The following is a 22,905-nucleotide window of genomic DNA, read 5'->3' as shown; positions in this document are numbered from 1 at the left end:
CAGAAAACAAACTTATGGTTACCAAAGGGGAAAGAGGAGGAGGGTGGGATAAATTAGGAATATGGGATTAACAGATACAAACTATTATACATAAAATGGATAAGCGACAAGGATTTACTCTACAGCACAGGGAATTATATTTGATATCCTGTAATAACCTATAACGGAAAACAATCTGAAAAAATATTTATGTATAACTGAATCACTTTGTTGTAAACCTAAAACTAACAAGAGGGAGGGAGGGAAAGAATCTCCAGGGTTACTGTGGAGGTGGATCTTCTATTTTAGGTGAACTATACCCTCAAGAATGAACATTTTAATTGCTTTGCAAATAACAGTAATGGATTTGTAACAGGTCAGTTACTTCTGCTCAGCAATTTGATTTTTATCAATGTAGTCTATGGCCACAGAAGAAAATAAAATTGATAGGTGTTGATGGAGATCAAACAAGAAACTTCCTTCTAATTATCATCAGGTTCTAGCTAACTGAGTTAATCCAATACTACCATAACAACCACAGTTTTTTTCACAACTGATTCCATAATAACCAAATAATCTTATCAACTGATTAGGAAGGACTCTGGATATTAAACTACCACAGTTTAAGTCTATTTTCTTAAAGCTCTTATAATTGATAGCACAGAATTTACATCTGTTATGTTAACAGAAAAGACAAAAATGAATGTGTGCACTTGGCTACAACGCTCTACCACAAAGAAACATACAAAAATATTCTACAGAAATGAAGATTAAAATTTTATTCTACAGAAATCTGGTAGCAAATGGTTTCATTTACATTCACAAATAAGGAAAAGGGAAAAATATACATCTTATTTAAAGATTATAGCTTATCCTATAAAACAACACTTTTCCCTTATCTCTGTAATAGGTTCATGAATGAAAAGTTTATATTAAATAAATTACATATATATTTAAAAGAGTAGTGATAGTTGACTAAATAATTTGAAATTGATGAATAAAATTGATAAATGTTTCTAATTTATATTAGTTAAGGGAAATACTCTTCTTTGGGTGGAAAGTAGTAAAATATTTACTAGAAAGCCAGTTGATTATTAGAATGACACTCTCACAATGCCAATCAATGAGGCTTTACTAAACTAACCACTACAGCTGCAGTCTGGGGAATCTCAATTAGCACTTAAGTTTTCCCAATGCTTGCTCCCACTGGCATAGAATTAATAAAACATGTTTACATATTGCCTTGAGAAAACCAGAAAAGTACTGCCAGTGCAATTTGAACTATAATTATATACTCACAATACCGTCCTGAAGAGAAATTCTCATTTATTCTTCATCTACTTCTCAAGTTTAACTAACTTCAGAAAAGATTCCAGTAAAAATCACCTAAAATCTCATGGCAATATACTTCTGATTTTGTCCTTTATCTAAGTTATACATGAGGACAAAAATGTAGTTCTTTGGAGACACAATACCTCCCAATACATTATGCCACATACTCCCAAAAATATATAATTAAAATTATTTTTAAAGTGCCTGCATCCATAGTTTTGCACCAACTAAAGTGAAGCTACAAAATGTAGTATTCTTAACTTCATCATGTCATACAGATTTCAAAGCAGATATAAGAAGATGGAAATACAGTAATTTATTCTCTATTTGTCTCTAGAGAAACAGAACTTGTTTCCTTTGTAGGATAACACAATATAAAAGGGAAATTTGTTAGAACAGGAAAAGAGAGAGGAGTAGAAGCTAGAGTTTTATGGAAAGGGGCAGAGCCCATTGCAAAGGGATAACTAGGGCTTATTAGATGTATTCTTCTAAAAAAGATATGGACAACCCTTAGAACAGATGTGTAACTACTATACCTTAAGTCAACTAAAGTTTATATTCCTTGTACCTTGAGAGTAGCACCTTCGTAGATACCAAATTATTCTTTGAAAAGTCACTTCACAGAGTAACTTCTTCAGTTTCTTTCTAAATGTTTCTGAAAACTAGATTACATAAAAATATATTCTTAGAACTAGAAGTAAGTTTAAAAAAGGAAGAAAGCATACAGCTTCAAATAATAATTCCAGGAAATAAAATTAACTAGTAAAATAAGAAATCAATTTAGGATTTATTTTGGCAAATGTTTAAGTATGAAGTCATAACATGTCACCAAAGAGACCACATGAGCTAATTAATACTGGCTCCCAAAATGGAACTGTATAGAATTCAATCCCTTTCTTAAGATAGAAGGCTAATGAGAAGAAGGGTATGAGACACATTCTTTTTGGTAGATACTTCTACATCAAGAAAAAGTCAATGTTTCTTTAGCAATTCTGACATCACTATTGATGATCTAGAAATTCTTCTACTACTTAGCCACAGAAGGCTGAAAAAAACCTATAGTCAAAGTCTATTGCCTGAAATACATACAAACTTGTAATCAGAACAATTTGTCTTCTTAACTGTTGTGGATATAGAATATATTGTACAGTCTTTGTTGAGAGACAAAAGTATACTTCTTAGAATTCCGGAACTAACTACATTCTAAATAGTCAATAATTAATGAAAGCCCACCAACCACTAAAACAAAACAAAATAAAACCATGATCCAGTATCCTTTATTTAGGTTCAAATAAGATTTTAGATATGAAAAACTTGGGAAAAGTACAAACACTACAGTTATACCTTATTTACACTGCACTTACCCTACATTTTAAAATTCAAACCATAATAGTAAAGACAGAAGTAACCAAAAAGGGCTCCAAACAATCAAAAGCGTTGCCAAAGCTTACTCAATTTTAAAATTTTACTCAAAAAAAAGAAAAGAAAAGAAAAGAAAAAAGAAAAACAGTCAATCAAGCTACATCTGTTTTACAGAGACATTTAACAGGATTAGCTAAATAGTAACAAATACCACAGCAGATTAAAAGAGGAAGATGCGGTCTATTCAATTGAATAGACCAAATAAAAATCAGCAAAAACTGAACATGCAGGAGGAAATGAATTACAAAAAAAAAAAAAAAAGGACTCAGCTGCTGGGGAAGGGCAAAGGTTGGGTGCCACTATAGAGGAGGAGTAAAAAACCTACCGCCGCCACCCTCCCCAACCCTGTACTGACACAGAATAAAGCTTTCAACCACTGAGGAAAGGCAGGAAACCCACTCTTACCTAAACTAATATAATGATGCAAAGCAAAGGTTGAAAGAAGGGCAGGAAACCGTCTTATACCTAAGACCTCCCATCCCCACCAACACAAGACAGAGCTCAGCTGTGGAGTTGGGAGAGGATAGCAAACCCAACTGCACCCTTCTGAAGTAGGAGACAGATGTTTGCCTCTGGGTAAGAGAAATGTATTCCGAAAAAGCACCACTCTGAGGATCTGGCAAATAGGACCTCCTAAAACTAAAACCAGAACAGGAAAACTAAGAAACCCCCTTGCTCCTACCATAAGACTTATTCCAAGTAAAAGGGAAGAGGAGTCTCTCACTGAGGAGGCACACTGAGAGACAAACCCCTTTCTGGCTCAAGCTTGCAGAGTCTGCTGAAAGCTGAGGGTGGAGCAAGAAGACTAAGAAAAACACTTCAGCACTCCAGAACTCATACTAGACCATACTAGACCTGAAGTGGCAACAGATCATGACTGGAAGAATTTAAAGCCTGTGATACACAGATGGTAACTTGAGCAACAACAACTAAACTGAGATCAAACTATAGACTTGATACTCAACTCCCTACACTAATGACCTGACAGAAAAAGGGACCTAAATATTTCTGGCCATAAATATTATTTATTTCAGTCTCTACTGTTCTGTTGCACAGACTGTCCGATATTCAAACAAAATTACAATAAACACAAGAAAGCAGGAAAAACAAATCTACTATTAAGGTATAAAATAATCCACAGAATCAGACCCAGAGATGCTAGAACTATCAAAGAGGCACTTGAAAATAACACGATTAATAAGCTGAAGGATCTAGTGGGAAAAGTGGATAATATGTACAAATAGACCGGGAATTTCAACAAAGAGATGGAAATTACAAAAAGGAGTGAAACGGAAATGCTAGAAATGACAAATGCAATATCAGAAAGAATTCCTTTGATGAGCTTATCAGCAAAAGGGACACAGAAGAAGACTAAGTGAACTGTGAGGACAGGACAAGAAGAATTATCCAAACTTTTGAAACACAAACTCAAGAAAAGATTGAAAAACACAAAATAGAGCATCTAAGAACTGTAAAACAACATCAGAAGGTCTTACATATGTGAAATTAGAGTCTCAAAAATGAAAACATAGAGAAAATGGGCAGAAGAAATCTGTGAAGAGATACTGATTGAGTTACTTACAAAATAAAAACAAATTATAAATGCAAGATTTCAGAGAAACTTTTAAAACTCAGAGAAATTGTATCTTTACATATAATGTCACGTTATTGTAGAAAACACACAGTAAATCTTGCTTTTTCAATCCAATCTGGCAATTTCTGCCTATTACTTGGAGCATTTAGACCTGTGCTATCAAAAATGGTAGCCGCTAACTATATGTGGTTATTTAAATTAAACTGAATAAAATTTAAAACACAATTTTTCAGTTACACTAGGCATATTCAATCGCTCAGTAGAAACATGCAACTGGTGACTACTATACTAGACAGCACAGGTACAGAATATTCCCATTTCAAACAGTTTTATTGGATAGTGCTTGTTTAGAACATTTACATTTAATGTAATTACTGATACAGTTAAGATTAAAACTACCACCATGCTATTTGTTTCCTAATTATAACATTTCTTTATTTTTTACCCCTCTCTCTTTTCTTGCCCTCCTTTTCATTAATGGAGTATTTTTTAAATTTATTTATTTATTTATTTATTTATGTATTACTGATTGATTGGTTGGTTGGCTGCATTGGGTCTTTGTTGCCATGCACAGGCTTTCTCTAGTTTCAGAGAGCAGGGGCTACTCTTCATTGTGGTGTGCGCAGGCTCCTCACTGCAGTGGCTTCTCTTGTTGCGGAGCATGGGCTCTAGGCACAGAGGCTTCAGTAGTTGTGGCACATGGGCTTAGTTGCTCTGTGGCATGTGGGATTTTCCTGGAGCAGGGATCAAACCTGTGTCCCCTGCATTAGCAGGCGGATTCTCAACCACTGCGCCACCAGGGAAGTCCCGGTTGCAGGCCTTTTAAGAGAATACAAAACTGAAGAAAATCTTAAGATCTACCAAAGAGCAGATAAGTGAATTATCTATCATTTTAACAGTAATTTGATCTTGAAGGCTTCATGTTCATGTGTAAAATACTACACATTATATTCAAGGTTGCAGTTTTGGCTTTGAAGATGCATGTAGGTTTTATTATCTGTTTCATCTATCTTATTTTTGCTGTTGAGGCCTTTTTTTAAATTACTTTTTTATTACTTGGTTTCACTGTATCCATTATTTTCTTTTCACATTATACTCTTTATGCTATTTTGTTAAGAAACAACTGTTTCTAAATTATCTTTTTATTCAATAGTTTAGATTGAGATACCAGATCAAGATACGATTTGCTCCATCCAACAAAGTTTGGAGCTATACTTTCCAAGTACACAAATACCCATTTGTTCCCCTAAGACAGAATGTGATCATCTCCATCACTCACAAAAGCCACAATCCCAAGTTCATTTCCAAAATGGATGCATATAACACAGCTTTTGAGCCACTGGGCCAGCCCTACATCATAACCTTTGACAAAATATATTTTGTGGCTCATTTCTCATAAATATAATTTCACTGTACACAAGAGACATTGAGTAAATCTACTCTTTTTCACGATAAGGAGTTCAACTCTTTTTTCACTGGCTTACTGCTGACTAAAGCCCCTATTTCTAAAAAAAAAAAAAAAAAAAAAATACACAGCCAAAAATGAACAGCTACTTCAGTATGGCTGGCTGCCAATGACATCCTTAAAAGGGAACTAATACAATCCAATCTCAATCTCAAAAGACCTAACAGGACCATAGAAAAAATAATGTATTAACTTAGTATTAAGCACCATTCATTTCTTACAAAAGAGTCAAGTTCTGTAAACTCAAAATCTAAGAATGCTAAAGTGTCCGTTAAAAACAGTAACAACAAAGCCCTGGGACTCCCCTGGTGGTCCAGTGGTTAAGAATCCATCTTGCAATGCAGAGGACACTGGTTCTATCCCTCGTTGGGGAACTAAGATCCCACATGCTATGTGACAACCAAGTCCACACTGCAACTACTGAGCCCACATGCCACAACTAGAGAGGAGCCCGCATGCTGCAACAAAAGATCCTGCATGCCACAACTAAGATCCAACTCAGCCAATAAATAAATAAATATTTTAAAAAACAAACAAATATTAAAAAAAAAAAAAGCCCTTAACATCAGCTCCTCAATGAGAACTTCTTCTGAACGCTTACCCAAGTCTTCCTAGCATCTCAAGCTCAGGAACTTGTGGTCCACATGTCTCTACCTGCAGTGGCTGGTATTCATATAGAGCGTCTTCAAGCTTTTGAATTGGTGCTAATGAAATATGTTGACCCTGTTAGAAAAGTGAAGGAAAATAATACTTTTTAATATTACTTTCATATTAATACTTACTTACAGGCATTTTAAAGATGAGCTAAATTCCTCACATTAAAAATACTACCCATTAGTCATTACATTACTGAAACTCATATTATATAATTAACACATAGTCAGTGATACATGATTTAAAGGAGGAAAACCAAATCCAACATTAAATTCAAATTCAGCCTTAAAGCGTACAGCTATTCAATGACAATGGCAGAATTCAGCAAATATATAAGCATACTCTATTCTCACATTTTTCTATTTTTATTATACAACTTTGACAGTTTTGGTAACCTGTGTTTTGTTGAAAGCTTTAGTTAAAGAAGGACACTACTGTAATTATTCTTTGCAAAGTTTTGCCACATAAATGTCTATTCTCTTCAGTCTTTACAATGGAATTAAACTTACTTACCAAATGTATTTGATGTCTACTTACACACACACACACACACACACACACACACACTCTCTGAGGAAATTTTATGCTAAAAACTAAGTTGAATAGAATATACATGTATTTTTCTGTAAAGAACTAAGGGATAACTAAAATAAAAAGACCATATTTGGTGAAAAATATATAAAATAAAATGCCACTCAGCCACAGCACCACTACACTGAGATTTACATATTTATCATAATCTGAGCATAGAATTCTAAGTTTTTAAAATTCGTATTTTTTTTTAATATAGTCCATGTTTTCTGATTCTAACTCTAGTTCTGTTATTTTTCTTGGTATAGTTCTTATCAGTTTCTCTATGTCCTTTCTAATAAAAACTATTTCTTACAGTTACTAATTGTAATGCTTTCTAGTTTTTAATTCATGTTACCTCCCTTAGTTTACTTTTTCCCTAAATTACTAAGTTGGTACAGAAATCTTTTGTTCTCTCTTTTATTTAAAGAAAGAAAAAAAAGGTAAAAACCATGATTTAAAAGTGACAGAGTGCAACTGAGGCAGAGGAATGACCACTAAAATGTCTGCATATGACTCATGGTTTTTCTCTTCTACATGTTTAATACCATGTAGCATTATCCTAGCTAGTTTACCACCATATTAATAGCTTCTCTGACACTGTGACCTCAAAAGTCCTTCACCAAACTTAGGCAAATCCAGAGATATACAAATAGCCAATAAGCACACACACACACAAAAAGATGTTTAACATCATTAGTCATTAGGGAAATGCAAATCAAAACTATAATGATATACAGTCATCCCTCAGTATCCCCGGGGAGTCTGGTTCCAAGTCACCCCAGGGATACCAAAATTCGTAGATGCACAAGTCCTTTATATAAAATGGCATACTAGCACAGTCAACCCTCCTATCCCCAGATTCCACATCCCTGGGTTCTACATCCACAAATTCAACCAAACCCAGATGGAATTTCACAGTTGGTTGAAGCCATGGATATGGAACCCATAAATACAAAGGGCCCAACTGTAGCACTTAACACCCACAGCTATTTAGGATGGCTATTATCCAAAACAAAAACCACATAAAATAACAAGTGTTGGCAAGGATGTGCATTGCTGCTGGGAATGTAAAATGGTGCAGCTACTACGGAAAACAGATAGCAATTTCTCAAAAGATTAAATATAAACTTATCATATGAGCCAACAACTCCACTTCTGGGTAAATACCCAAAAGTAGTGAAAGCAAGAACTTGAACAGATATCTGTACACCCCTGCTCATAGCAACTTTATTCACAATAGCCAAAAGGTAAAAGCAATGCTTGTGTCCACTGATGGATAATGAATAGGATATTCACATAATGGAATATTATTCAGTCTTAAAAAGGAAAGAAATTTGATACATGCTAAAATATGGATGAACCTTAAAGATATGCTAAGCAAATGAAATAAGCCAGTCACAAAAGGACAAATACTGTATGATTCCAATTATATGAAGTTCTTAGAGTAGTCAAATTCATAGAGACAGAAAGCAGAATGATGATTGCCAGAGGCTGTGGGGAGGCAGGGAATAAGGCATTAGTATTTAAATGAGAAAAAAGTTTTAATTGGAGAAGATAAAAAAATATCCTGGAGATGGATGGTGGTGATGGATGCACATTGTGAATATACTTTAGAGTAGTTAAAATGGTAAAGTTTATGTTATGTATATCTTATTACAATTTTTAATGGGTTTTAGATATTCTGATTTGCTCATTTACCTGGCTGAAATAATACACATCAAAAAAGGATAAAAGTAAGATATAAGAAAAACTCCATTAACATTATTTTAACCCTTAACCTCCATATGTTTCACAGCCTTTCTAAATAAACTTGAAACTGTCAAGCTAAGTCTTGTACTACCTCTCAGTAATCCAATCTCTGAACAATGAATCTGAGTACAGAGTATTATGTAGGTTAAGAAGGGCCTGCCTAAGCGAGACATTCTGAGTGGCATACTGACATCCCTGTTTCAACGTGTCTTACCAAGTACTATATTCTCCTGCCACATGATACAAAAAGTCCAATACTATTCTCACATTTTAGGGTTAAAAAAAAGACAAGAAAAAGAAAACCTGTAAGAATTTTTAAAGGACATTTATTATATTATAGTTATCCCATAACACAGTAATGCAGATTACTGTGATTACTCCATTTTCACATTACAAATTAGAAAACAAGGCCCAGGAAAGATGATACAAAATGGATAATTCCAAGAGCTGGAATAGTTTCCAGGGAAGATAATATTCAAAAAAAGACAGGCTCTCTGAAGTCATGAAAGTGGGAATAAACATATTAAAAGTAACCATTCCCTAAACAGCAGCAATGCCCAAGTTATGATGTTATATAATCCAAAGTCTTTTCTGCAAGTTTCTGGGTACATAAAAGATCATATAATAATAGTAGTTAACATTATTTACTCAGTGCCAGGCTTTTAATGCATTAGTATTCACAATAGTTTTATGAGATAAATACTATCACCCCTACTTCATGGATGAGGAGCAGGGGTTTAGATATGTGACTTAGCAAGGTCACACTGTAGTTAATGGTAGGTTGAGGATTAGAAGCCAAGGGTGTCAGATTCTAAAGCCTGTGTTCTTTTCCCTAACCTTCTTATTTTATGCATAAAGAAACTAAGACCCCTAAAATATGAAGTTCTCTAAGGTCACATTATAGTTTAGAGTCATATCTCCTAATTCCTGTCCAGTGGGCTCTACCATACCACACTGCCTTTCAAATCCTATTTTTAGACAATATAATCAGTCGCTCAATGTAAAAGTTTGATATGAATAAGCAAGTCCTAAATTTGTATATAAATTCTAATAATTTAGATATGGTCAAAATGCCATAGGTTCAAAAAGAAAATTTTTTTTATTATGGCATTTAGAGAGAAATAAACATTACTCAATGGTAATTCTATTTATCATGAGAATGAGAAAAAGTTCATAAATGATATACAACCTAGTCTTGTAATATTCAATCTTTTCCCCCCAAAACTAGTGTTAGGATAGATGCCAAGTTTCTCAGATCTAAAGCTGAGGAAGAACTTATAGGATAAATCACTAACATGATTAAGATTAAAAAAAAAAAAATCACCAAGAGACCAGATATCTCAAGAAGTCCTATGAGAAAATGTTAGGGGTTTTTAAATGACTGGAGGCAAAAGGGTGTTTAAAAGTTTCTGGATGCAAAATGATAATTAAAGTGACATTTCTACACAGAACAGTGAGTGTGATATTATTCTAAGTTATCAGGAAAAGGAAGATTCTGATTAAAGAAGTCACACTGCATGATACAATAGTGATATTTAACATCTGAACTAAATTTGACTTGGCACCAAATGATATGGTATAGACTGAAGGGCTATAGAAAATCAAGAGAGGAAGAATCAATGAAAGGTGGAAAACTGAAACAGTGCAACTTGTACAAGACCTCAGAGGGCAGACAAAGTCTACAAAAGCAAGGCAATAAAGAAGACAGCAATATTACTAGAGCAGTATGTTGTGTCTTGAAACAATATGAAATAAACAGGAGCAGAGAATGGATATGTGGGGAGGTGGGAGTGGAAAGAAACTGAATCAGTATGGTATAGTTTAAATTATAGCCAAAAAATATTCCAAGACTAATTTGAACTCATATGGTAAAAAATCAGACCCTTCAAAACAATGTTGAAACATATTTTATCTCCATCAAATTACCAAATAAATAATAAAATAAAAGAATAATGCTCAATATGACAAGAGAGTGTAGAGAAAGATGTTCTCATACACTGCTGATAGGAGAGCAAATAATGGAATTTCTTTCTTTATGAAAAACAATTCAGTAAATCTTTAAAGTATTCATATAGCGGGACTTCCCTGGCAGTGGTTAAGAAGCCGCCTGCCAATACAGAGGACACGGGTTTGATCCCTGGTCCGAGAAGATTCCACATGCCGCAGAGCAACTAAGCCTATGTGCCACAACTACTGAGCCTGAGCTATAGAGCCCCTGAGCCACAACAACTGAACCCACACCCCAGAGCCTGTGCTCTGCGACAAGAGAAGCCACGGCACTGAGAAGCCCGTACACCACAACAAAGAGTAGCCTCCCGCTCACCACAACTAGAGAAAGCCTGCACATAACAACGAAGACCCAAAGCAGCCGAAAATAAATTAATTAAAAAAAAAATTCATATAGTTTAACCCAATAATTCCACTTGTAAGAATTTATAAGAAAAATCATAAATATACTAATCAAGTTGTTATTCAAAAGACTGACCATCACAGTTTATAACTGTGAAACACCAAAAGGAACATAAATGTTCAACAATACTGTGAAAATTAAGTAAACATGAGTTCAATTTTAACAGCATGTATGCCATTTAAAATTATGTTCAAGAGAAATAAAACATTAAGTAAATAATAAGGATGATCTAAACTATTTTTTATATCTGCATAATAAAAAAGCTATAATAAAAACATCAACATGTTAACTGTAGTAATCTCTAGGTGATGAGATTATGAACTGTTTACATTTTTATCTTTATGCAGTATTTTCTAAATTGGCCAAGATGGGTATATTTTTATAACCATAAAAAAGATAATAAATATACACTAGGGACCATACTGAACAACAACATGGGGAAAAATTAGAAACCATATTATATGACAATTGCCTTGGTCTCGTCAATAAGTCAGTGGCATGAGAAAGAAAAGCAAGAAATGTAGCATGAGATATGAGCTGCTTTAGATTTTAAAAGAATTAAAAGGTTTAATAAATATAACAAGAGTCATTAGCTCAGTAGCAATTTAGGAAGGGAAAAAACAGTCATGAGACATTTGGAGGACAATTGATGAAATTTGAATATGGACTGGGTATAAGATTACATTACAGTATTTTTATTAATTGTGTTTGGTGTGATTACAGCATTATGGTTATGTCCTATATCAGGGCAGGTTAGAGGGAGATGCAGGCTAAAGAATTTAAAAGTAAAATTTCACTGTAACTGCAATTTACTTCAAAATGGTTCAGAAAAAGATACATATATATGAAGCAAATTAAAGATTACTGAATCTAAACATTAGGCATATGAGTATTCACTGTATGATTTTTCTACTTTGCTATTTTTAAAAATTTTCATTATAAATAGTTTAAAAATATATCATGGAATCTTTATTAGTTTCAAAAGAAAAACTGCCACACATGTATAGCTGAGAAAAATACAATAGTGCCAAAGAAAGAAGAGCCTAGAATTAAGTAGGTCAGGTTTGTAGCTATTTTAGTATTTAGGTTTGAAGATTTGAGTGGTGACTGAGAGGAAGAGAAAAAAAAAAGATTATAATTAAAACTGCAAGATTTGGTAGCAATCTGGAATAGCTGGGTTGAATACTAAAATGTGAAAACCAGACAGAGCTGAAAATTAACAGAAACAGGGCAACTGGGAAGAAAGGATTGAGAAGGTTTTTAAAAAAGATAAAACACAGACTGGGAGAAAATATTTGCAAATTACATGCCTTATAGAGAATCTGTATCCAGAATATATACAAAGGACTCTTATAACTGAATAGTTCTTTAAAAAAACAAAAACCCGAATTTAAACATGCACAAAAATTTTCATAGACATTTCACCAAAGAAGATGCACACAGGACTAACAAGTACATGAAATGATGCTCAATACCATTAATCTTTAGAAAAATGCAAATTAAAGCTACAATGAAGTACTACTTCACACCCACTACAATGGCTATAATCAAAGTGTCACCGAGGATGTAGAGAAATTAGAACCCTTAAACGTTGCTGGGGAGAGTGTACAAAGGTGCAGCCACTTTGAAATTAGTTTGGCAGTTTTTCTTAAATTTACAAATAAACTTACTATATGATTTAGTAATTCCACTCGAAGGTATCTACCCAAGAGAAATGAAAACAGATGATCAGGACTTCCCTGGGAGGGTTGGGGGGGAATGAATTGGGAGATTGGGATACCAAACTGTACACTCTAAATATATGCTGTTTATTGTCTATTAACTGTATCTCAATAGAAGTTCTTAAAAAAGAAAAAAGGAACTCATTTCAACAAAATTTCAGACAACAAAACATTGTGGTTATTCTGTTGTAATCAACACCCATTCAAAAGACAAATATTGAACTACTGAACATTAGTTTAGCCAAGGACTAAAAAGTACAGCAGTGAACAAAACAGATACAAGTCCCTGCCATCAGGGAGCTTATATTCTAGTAGATCACTTTTCAATGAGATTGTTCCTTCTACTTTTATTTCATTGAATCACCTAGATGCAAAACAAAAACAAACAAACAGTAAACAATGATAGTGATGACTGGATCCTCTCACATGTTAAATTTATCAAATCCCACAGAATATATCACATTGCTAAAGGGAATTACAAACCAGAATATTTCACTGGTCTCAGAGTATTAAACCACTACAATTCTACTGATTATTTCCAGAGAAGATATCTACAGGAGACTTTTCAGAAAATCAATTATTTTTGAAATACTGTTTCTATGTCAGTAAACACCCTAATAATTTAAATATGTGTGTGCACATAATGTACATGTGTTTTCTATTTGTGCAGATGTATGCATCTGTATGTGGATGTGGACATATTTTTTTAATTGTTTGTGCGCGTACTCACACAGTTTTTTAATGGAATAGAGAATACTTAAAAAATATATGTAGCACTGCCTTCCAGCTACTCATTCTAAGTAATTACTTTCAGTAATTCTGTTGTTTTCAATTTATTTTAGGAACAAGCAGAGCAATTTTTACACTATGCTGTTCTGGTCACTCTAGGGTGATATCAGCCTGTCATCACTGCAACAGCTGCATGGTAACAGCTTCCTGGTAGCACATAATTTCATGGTAAGTACAATTCATTTTCCCCCACAGAAATGGCTTTCTCTAATTTCTTTCAAAATTTACAGTAAACAGCATAAGACACATGAGGGACAAGACCCTGCATGGTAAGAAGTAACTATATACTTATGCTGACACTGCCTCTAAACTAAAATGAATTGAGGTGATTTTGTTTCTCTAAGCTTCATTTTCATCCTCAACAATGGGGGTGGGGACAAACTGGAGGGTTGGACTGTTCTTCCAGGTCTAACCTGCTGTGATTTCATGACCACTAAGTGGAAATAAACCACTACCTGATAATGTATCATGAAAATAAAAATAACTTTCCCCAAATTAATGTAAAATAACTTGATTCTATATATACTAAAAACAAACAAAAAACAAACAAAAAAAACCACAAAAAAACACACAAAAAACAGCCAATGGATAAAACAATCACTGATTCCCAGATACTCAACACACTACTAGAATCATTCAGACTCCATTCCCTTTCTGAATGTGTTTTGGAATGAGCAGAATATAACTTTAAAAAAAATGATTATGGTTGGCTTTTTAAAGAATTCTAACATTGACTTATTACCACAAATCAGCCTTTAAGAGCATTCCTGTTTTTTGAAATATGATGCCTAATAGTTAGATTACCTATTTTTCCCCAAATTCTTCCTTCTCAGAAAAAAAAGGGCTTTTCCAGAATATGAAAGAGGATTCATCTTGAATATCCTCGGAATAGCACCATACTTTTCTGGCTCCTTAGTGACAATCAGTTCCATTCGAATATTTAAGATATGCTTTGCAACATCAAAGAAGAACTCCTTTAACTATCTAGCTAGGCTTAAACTTCTTGTTCATCATTAGAAATCAAACAGTCCTAAAAAAAATTACATCCTCACTTGGCCAACCTAAGTCTCCAAAACTGTTTCTGTATCAAATTGGCCCTGAATACATCACCAAAATCTGTTCCCTACAGTGAAATTACTTTAGGCCCTTGTTAACTAAATTCATGTGTAATCTCCTCCCCACAACACACACACTTAGTGTTCAAATTACCACACAGAAAAATGTTCTTTAATAATACATCAACTCTATTTTAGAACTCATATTGTCATACTAATCTAAACTATTCCTTGAGAAAGAATTTCAAAAATAGAATGTAGCATATACAGAAATTTTAAATGTAGGGAAAAAATTAGGAAACAATACCTGTAGAAAACGATTAGTATCATTAAAGCATCTCAAATATAATAACAAAATCCTGCACATTTTTTTAAATTAATTACTTAATTTTTGGGGCCATGCCATGCGTCTTGCAGGATCTTAATTCCCTAAGCAGGGACTGAACCCCAGTCCCAGCAGTGAAAGCATCAAGCCCTAACCACTAGATTGCCAGGGAATTCCCAGCACATTTTTTTAAAAAAAGCATTTCTATGAATTCCTCTGTATTGGTGTAGAACGAGTATGGCTTATGTAGAAACTAAATGCAACAATATATTTGTGGACACATGCATTTTGTTTTCAGAAAGCCCAGGGTTCCAAACTACCAGTGAACATGAAATATAAAAGGAATAACACTTTCTCCCTCTGATTTAACCAAATTGAATATAATTATGTATACAAACTTCTTTCCCCCACGATACAAAAATAAAGACAGGAAAAGAACTAAGACAGTCATCTCTGCCTTAAATAGCTCTACACCTAACACATCCAAGAGACATTCAAATGTTATCTAGAAGGATCCTAAGTGATGTGATTGATTCAAGTTCAACACAGCTGTAACAATGAAGTCACACCTTGCACAGGAGTTAGGTTCTAAAGTTTGAGTAATGCAAAAACTGGTCAAAATAACCCCTCAAAAATCCTTTAAATAGCCCATAAAGTATACTGTACATTGTTCTGTGCATATTATAACCTCTTTATATAAATCCAACTCAGCTAGTTTTTCCTCCAGCATTAGAATAGCTTACTGCTTGTCCTGTGGAAAACCAGATAAAGTACTCGGCTTGCTTTCGGCAACTATGTTGTTTCAAAAACATTTTTTACTGGCAGAAAGTTCGGTGTTTTCAACTTTAGTTGAATTCAAATAAGTTAAATGCACATATGATATGACTCTGCTGAACACGACAGGTATTTGAATGTTCAGTCAATTGAATTCATGGAAAAAAATTACATTTGAGATGGGCTATGAAGGCTTAATGGGGCTGAAATGGAGGGAAAGGAAGAGCATTTCTAGTGAAAAGAATTTTAATACCAAGAACAGCTTCAGTACAGTAGTGAAAATAGGAGCCAGGATACAAATGACAGAAGAAAGAATGTGAGTTGAGAAGCAGAAACACTGAATAAACTTATTATTATTTTCATCAAATTATAAGATAAAATGAAAATAGGGAGATATGGTATTAGCTTAAAGAAAAAGTAGGGTCCAAGGAAGAGATTTTTGTTTATTTTGTTTTGGGTTTGTTGTTCTAGGTTTTATTTTCCCTTGAGCACTGATAAATGAGGCAGTGTTGAAAAGTATTATTTTTACATTCTTTCTCTGATGCTTGTCTTGCTACTGAACTACCATTTGTTGCCAAGAGGACAGAGCGTCCAGCAAATCATATCTGTTTCTATAAAAAGATCAGAAAAGAAAAACATCAAGGAGACTATTTGGTGAGACAAAACCTGCCGCCTTAAAAGAGTCTGCACTAATTTTAAGGAAAACAGTGTTTACCAGAAATTTTAAAAACTTTTCAGGCATACAGCACTGTAGCTCATTTACTTTTAGTAGTAACAAAAATAGTTTCCAAAAAAAGAATTCTTATCTTGGCACCTTAGGTGAACTTTTAGTTAACCATCAATAACAACTTACACATAAGTCTAAATTTTTGAATATGATAAAATATGAAAATTGCTTTATATAAAGTTATCTACAAATATTACTGTTATGATATAAGCAAAACAAGAAATACGTAAGATTAGTAGTATTTTGAAGCAGAAATATATTTCAGTGAAAAGGTAGCAGAAAGCTTCTTTACAGCATAATAGAGACTGAATAATTCAAGAAATCACATTTTATTTAGATCTAAACACTCTGTGCCTAGTACTGTTCTTGGTACACATTAGGAATGTTTGTTTCATGAATGAACAAATGTTTTATAATGATCCACAATATCCACTCACTTCAATCCTCTAATCCAAGTCACTCCCCTGAAAAACTACATAACAAATACAGTTCAATTTGAAGTCATTTAACTACAGAATGAGTAGCTGTGCTATTCCCACCATAGAAAATAATAGCTGTGCTATTCCCACCATAGCTAAGCCAAACTATACTGACTATGAATACCCTAACCATCCCAATCTGCCTTCCCCAAACACATACCACCACTACCACCTTCACAAAACCACCATGCAATTAGATCTAGACTCTGAATGTAGAATAGCAGAATACCTAGGATTCTCTGATTCCCTTGCAATTTCGCATAAACTGTCTTTTACTAAAGTCATGTAGATATAGAATGTGATTACTTAACAGTGGGGTTCCACACAAAGGACACAGAAATATTTATTGAATATCTACTATCCACCATGTACTATGCTAGTCCCTATCCATACAGTTGAGGCAAGTATTATTTTATTTTACAGGAAAAGAAACTAATGTTCCCCAAGGCCAACTAACCTACCCAGGTTTTAAACACTATACTGCCAGAATTCACCAAGCACTTTCTTACGGTATAAAAATTGATTTACCTGAACATTTAGTGGATGTTAGGCACTAGTGAGGGGATGATAGAAAAGATACACCACCAGAACTGATTCTACTTTCAAGCATTCAGCAATGTATATTTATATTTATTAAATGTAAATTAGGAAATGCTCATTTGTTTTAAAATGTTAGCATATAAATGCTTCTTAAATGAAAGTTACCCTAGTTCATTAAAACATACAACTCAATTTCTTTTTGGAAAATATTCACATTCAACTTTGCCCTAGTACACTTAAATTGATGCAAATTTCACCTGTACTGAGATATGTGCTTCATTCTTCTTAGAAATTCTCTTAGAAGTTCAGTCTTATTTTTATAACAAGCAAAAATATCATCTTCCTCAAAAAAATATACAAATTTTGGCTTGTCTATGAATCCATTTAAATTGAATATATTTTGAAATATGAACCAGAGAGACTACTTCAACTAGAAAGAATTGCTAGCAATGCAGAAGTAAGCTACCTTCCTAGAAAGCTGACTTAACCAAATCTTTAAATCACATTTTACTACACTTTAATAGATCATTCTTCATAATTGACAGATATGTTTTATGTTTATGATATGAATTACAAAAGCAATGCAGAAAAAAATCACAATCTTGGTAAATTTTTCATCTGAGAACATTATGTGTTCACGGAGCATAAAAATGGTTCCACAAACACAGGAGTACACAGACTATCACATAATTTGTTTTCGTTTTTTAAAATTAAAAAAAAACTAACTCTATTTTATAACCTTCATAAATACACACACAAATAAATAAATGAGAGGTACGTTTAGTAAAACAGTGCCCTAGAAGACAAAGAAAGCAATTAGTATGCAAGACTTCAATGAACACAGCTTTAAAGCCCTTCTGGAAATTACAGGCTTGATAAAAGCACTAACATTCTACCAGTTGCTGAGACAGGTGCTACTGCCAATCAGCTGCATTTGCTGAAGCATATTCTAAACATTACTAATTAATCTCTATACTGAAAGCAATGGCTGCCTGCCATTTTGATCACCATTTAAAAAAAAAAAAGAAAAAGAAAAAGAAACAGTCACTCTATGACCAAACACAACTCTAGGTAAAACACAACTCTAGGTAAGCATTACATCTACTTAATTACTTAGTTATATTATTTTTTGGTGTTCTTTATTCTAAACTCAAAACTTCTACAGGTTGGACTCATGGGTCTTATAGTCTCTCCACCTGCTATTTCTGAGTTATTTCTACTTGCCACAAAGAATATGAAAGCATTCGTGAGATACTTGGGGAGAAGAGTCTTTCTTTGTTGTTAATTTTGAAACTTTGGATCCTAAGTTCAGGAGAATATGACTTATGAAGGCATTCTCCTTTAGATCAAATCTGCCTTTTCATTAGAACTTTCCTACACTCCCCTATCCCAGCTCCCAACATACACACACAGACACACACACACACCACCCCCACCTTGAATACTTTGCTCTACCACCACCATATCCTACCTTTATCATATGAACTCTTTTCACAGCACTGCTCAGAATTTAATAAACATTAAAATAATGTTTCCAAGTCTGGGAAATTATTATAAAAGTGATTCTGAAGTTCTTTTAAAATATGCTGGGACAAGGTGCCAAAGAAATTGTTTTAAATCCACTTGAAAACATATAAACATATATAGATAAAGTGAAAAATGTACGTGAAGGTTCCTTTTATGATTTTCCACCTTTTTAATGTTTCAAGTTAACACTGATCCTTGAATCTTAAGTAACACTATCTGTTCTACATGTTTTTAAAGTTGCTTTCATTCAACTGTACATGCCTGTGACCTCCACAATGACCTCTACAAAAGCAGTTGTGCACTTTACTGTGGTGCAAATCCTCACAGACAAGTTGAACCTGTTCTTTTTGGCATTGAGCCCTTGCGCTGAACACACAGCTGAGATTTATTATAAAAGGGGAACTAAGGGGCATTATTGCACAACATTTATCCTTCACATACAGCCAAGTATAATCTTTTACAACCTTTGAGAGCTCTTAAATAAACAGATCTTCTCTTAATTGCATAGAGTTTCTTATTTGTCACCAATCACATGGCATATTGAGATTTATTTTACATTAGGAAAAAGCTAGCACACAAAACACACATACTAAAAGTTGTTAAGTTTGTCTCTTAATATTTATTCAAAAATAATAATACTTTGAATACTAGACCTAAGGATAATTACCTGCCTTGCTGTTTTTAGGTCAAGTAATAAATGCCTGTCTTCAAGGAGCTATACTCTAAGAAAACAGATTTAAAAAATCTTTCTGTAGCACTCCTAAAGGTCTTTTAAAAACATTTCAGAGAAAATATTAACCTTTACTTTTACACTGTTTTGTGTTTTCTTTTTAATTTCAAAGTTCAATTTTAATTAGTTTTCCCATAGCATTTTAAAAAGTTTCCATTTCTAAAGAATTTTGAACTGAGCTCTGACACACAGGACTGCTGCCAGTCTACTTCCTCACTTCAACAGTAGATCTGATACCCTGGGGGAAAGAGGAATTTCATGAGTTCTAAGAAGTATCTCTTATAACTGGAATTACCACACGATTTACATTTATTGTTCAGGATTTGCTAATTGATCTATCATCAAGACTTGCCTGTTGAAAACAAACTACTATAATCTCAAAAGAATTTATCCTGAAAGTCAGGTTCAAACTAGCTTATCAGCTAACAGCTCAACATAAAAGAAACTAAAATATGTTGATTCAGGTGAATATTTCCTTGCTCTAAATTCTTCTAATTTTTTGCATTATGATTAAGTGTACAAACAATTGGGAAAAAATGCCTGCAGACCTATGAGGGGTGGGGGCAGGGTATATTGTTTAATGGACACAGAATTTCAGTTTTACAAGATGAAGAGAATTATGGAGATTGACTGTGGTAGTAGTTGCACAATATGAATGTATTTAAAATTACTGAACTGTACACCTAAAAATTGTTATGGTGGTAAATCTTATGTATGTGTATTTTACCAGAATAAATTTTTTTAATTTAAAAGATAAAATTATAATCTTTTTAAAGACTGATTAATGAATTGATTTTTTAATGGTGAAAAAAATCTAGTTACATTTTTAGGTATCAGGGGTTCACAGTGAGCAAAACAGACATGTTCACAGATGATACCAAATATATTCTGTAAAGACAAAAAAATAACTGAAGAGTTAAATAGGAAATTTCTTTCATTAAAATTAAACATTTTAAGCAACATATTTATATTGCTCCAGACCTAAGATAAGATATTTTAAACATTTTGTCTCTCTAATACTCTCTTTGTCTAGTGAACACAAGTAGAAGTTTATGAGTTTGGACATTTTTTAAATTCATCACTAAAAGACATTTTTTCTTTAAATATATAGTCTTTCCGAAAAAACCTTACATTAAATTTTAAGTGTTTTTGCAAGCATTACATCTTTAAATAGATATAATTAGCATGCTAGAAAATCACTAGCCAGTTTTATTCATAATATTTATATTACTTGAGGAAACATAAAAATTGATGAGAGTAACTATAAAACATGAATCAAATACATAAAAAATGTCTCAAGACTTGATCTGACACTATGTTCTAACACTATGTCAACACTGGTGGTATTTTTTAAATACCTAAGCCCTCTAATTCGTTTTGAAATGCATGTGCTTCAAGATTTCCATAATATCCAAAACCACTCTTGATGAAGTCATAACTGTAATTAAAAATAACATCCAAAGAACCCATAGTTGCAATGTCAAGCAGGTTAACCCAGGTTAACCTCCAAATAACTTAAAGCAGCTGTAAGAACAATCCCAGTCTCCATTTATTTTGGTTCTTCACACTATAACTGTTTTCCCATCTATGTCTCTCTCTTCTTTCCAACAATAATGCAAGCAAATACTCTATCTGCCTGTAACTCCTTACTCTTTTAAATTCCCCATATTATATTTCCTCACAGAATAACACAAGCTTTGGAGTCCAGAAAGTCAAATCCCAGCTCTACCTTGAATATCTTCTTTTAACAAGCCTTAGTTTCACCTGTAAAATTATTTTAATGAATCAAAATATATTTAAAGGACATAGCAGAGTCAACTGTCTACAAAATGCTGTTGTATTATCACCTTCATCAGGAGGAGAAAGAATAGGAATATTTTGCATCATCTCCACAGATCATCTTTTAGTCACTACCACCAGATAAAATCACCACAGGCAACTATCAACATACGAACAGTAACCTTTCAAAAGTCTGACTGTAAGAGCCCAAAACATCTTCCTGCAGAAACAAAGTTTTGAATGAGGGTACAATCCTAGGCTAACAATATATAAAACACTAATCTTAAATTTAGTATTAAGCAATACAGGAGAGAAGACAAAGAAAAGTTTACTTTCTCTTTCTTGGATACAACCCTGGCCGAAGGCAAAAACTTCAAATTTCTGCAATTTTTGCTTCCCCCATTTTGCCTTTTGCACTCCTATCCAGCAGACCTAGTGTCTTTCCCAGGCATTTTATGTCCCCACGATGCTATAAGACTAAGTTCCTAACTGGAAACATTCCACTCAAACCTAGACTCTTAATGTGCTCCCTGATCTCAAGTCACCAACCTGCATCTCACTACAACCAAAACTTCCTGATATCACTAAGGTGTTAGAAGGAAAGAAACTGCATTGCATGATTTTGCAGTGGACATCTGGTTTTTATTACATTATTATTGCTTTTACAAAGAACATTTGTAAAACATTTTTTTCTGAAACAAAATACAAAGCAGTAGTTGCCTTTTAAACATATGAGCTAAGAAATATTCGCTGATCATTTTATACCTTGCTTATATATCTTTGTATCTTTAACAAGTGTCCACAAATTATCTGGGCCAAATTCTTCATCTTCATATTTCCTCATATAAAAAACCAGATTCTCAAAAAGCATTCAGATTTTCCGCAATGACTCAGAGTAACATCAGGAACTCCACAATGAGAAATGGGAAGGGTACAGAAGCCCTGGGTAAAATTTGAGTGTCCATAAATAATGAAATTCAGAGAATCTCAGAAGTATACAAGATATTAAACATCATCCCCAGTCTTACTGGCCACTGGATTTTGAATCTCTTCTTCAATATCTCTGTGTCTGACTAAACACCTTACAACTTACCAAGACAAACCAAAGCACCAAAATAGTCTACAGAGATATGCCTCAGTACCCAAATAAATGCACAAAAGTATACACCTAACTGAATGAAGAGATTAAACCCATATGACACAAGAAAATTTTATATCTCTACTTATGTGCACAAATCACAATATTTGTCTTTCAGAAGTTTAACTACAACTTTTCTTCTC

At 33.5% G+C, this 22,905-nt stretch overlaps 1 protein-coding gene across 4 annotated transcripts in view; it reads right to left on the bottom strand.

The window, feature by feature from the left end:
• The window catches only part of MNAT1 (MNAT1 component of CDK activating kinase), a 206,573-nt gene that overhangs the window by 78,461 nt on the left and 105,207 nt on the right, over positions 1-22,905 (bottom strand). For 2 of the 4 annotated variants that reach the window (XM_057731251.1, XM_057731253.1), the window contains exon 7: positions 6,394-6,515. In XM_057731251.1, the coding sequence (XP_057587234.1) occupies positions 6,394-6,515 (122 nt within the window). Of the gene's footprint in view, positions 1-582; positions 1,974-4,820; positions 5,147-6,393; positions 6,516-22,905 lie in introns of those variants that run through there. The other 2 variants (XM_057731254.1, XM_057731252.1) reach the window with 2 other exon arrangements.

Source organism: Hippopotamus amphibius, chromosome 4 (assembly GCF_030028045.1).
Source record: "Hippopotamus amphibius kiboko isolate mHipAmp2 chromosome 4, mHipAmp2.hap2, whole genome shotgun sequence".
Lineage (NCBI taxonomy): Eukaryota > Metazoa > Chordata > Mammalia > Artiodactyla > Hippopotamidae > Hippopotamus > Hippopotamus amphibius.
The sequence above is the reverse complement of the archived record's forward strand: the minus strand, read 5'-3'. Positions and strand labels throughout refer to the sequence as shown.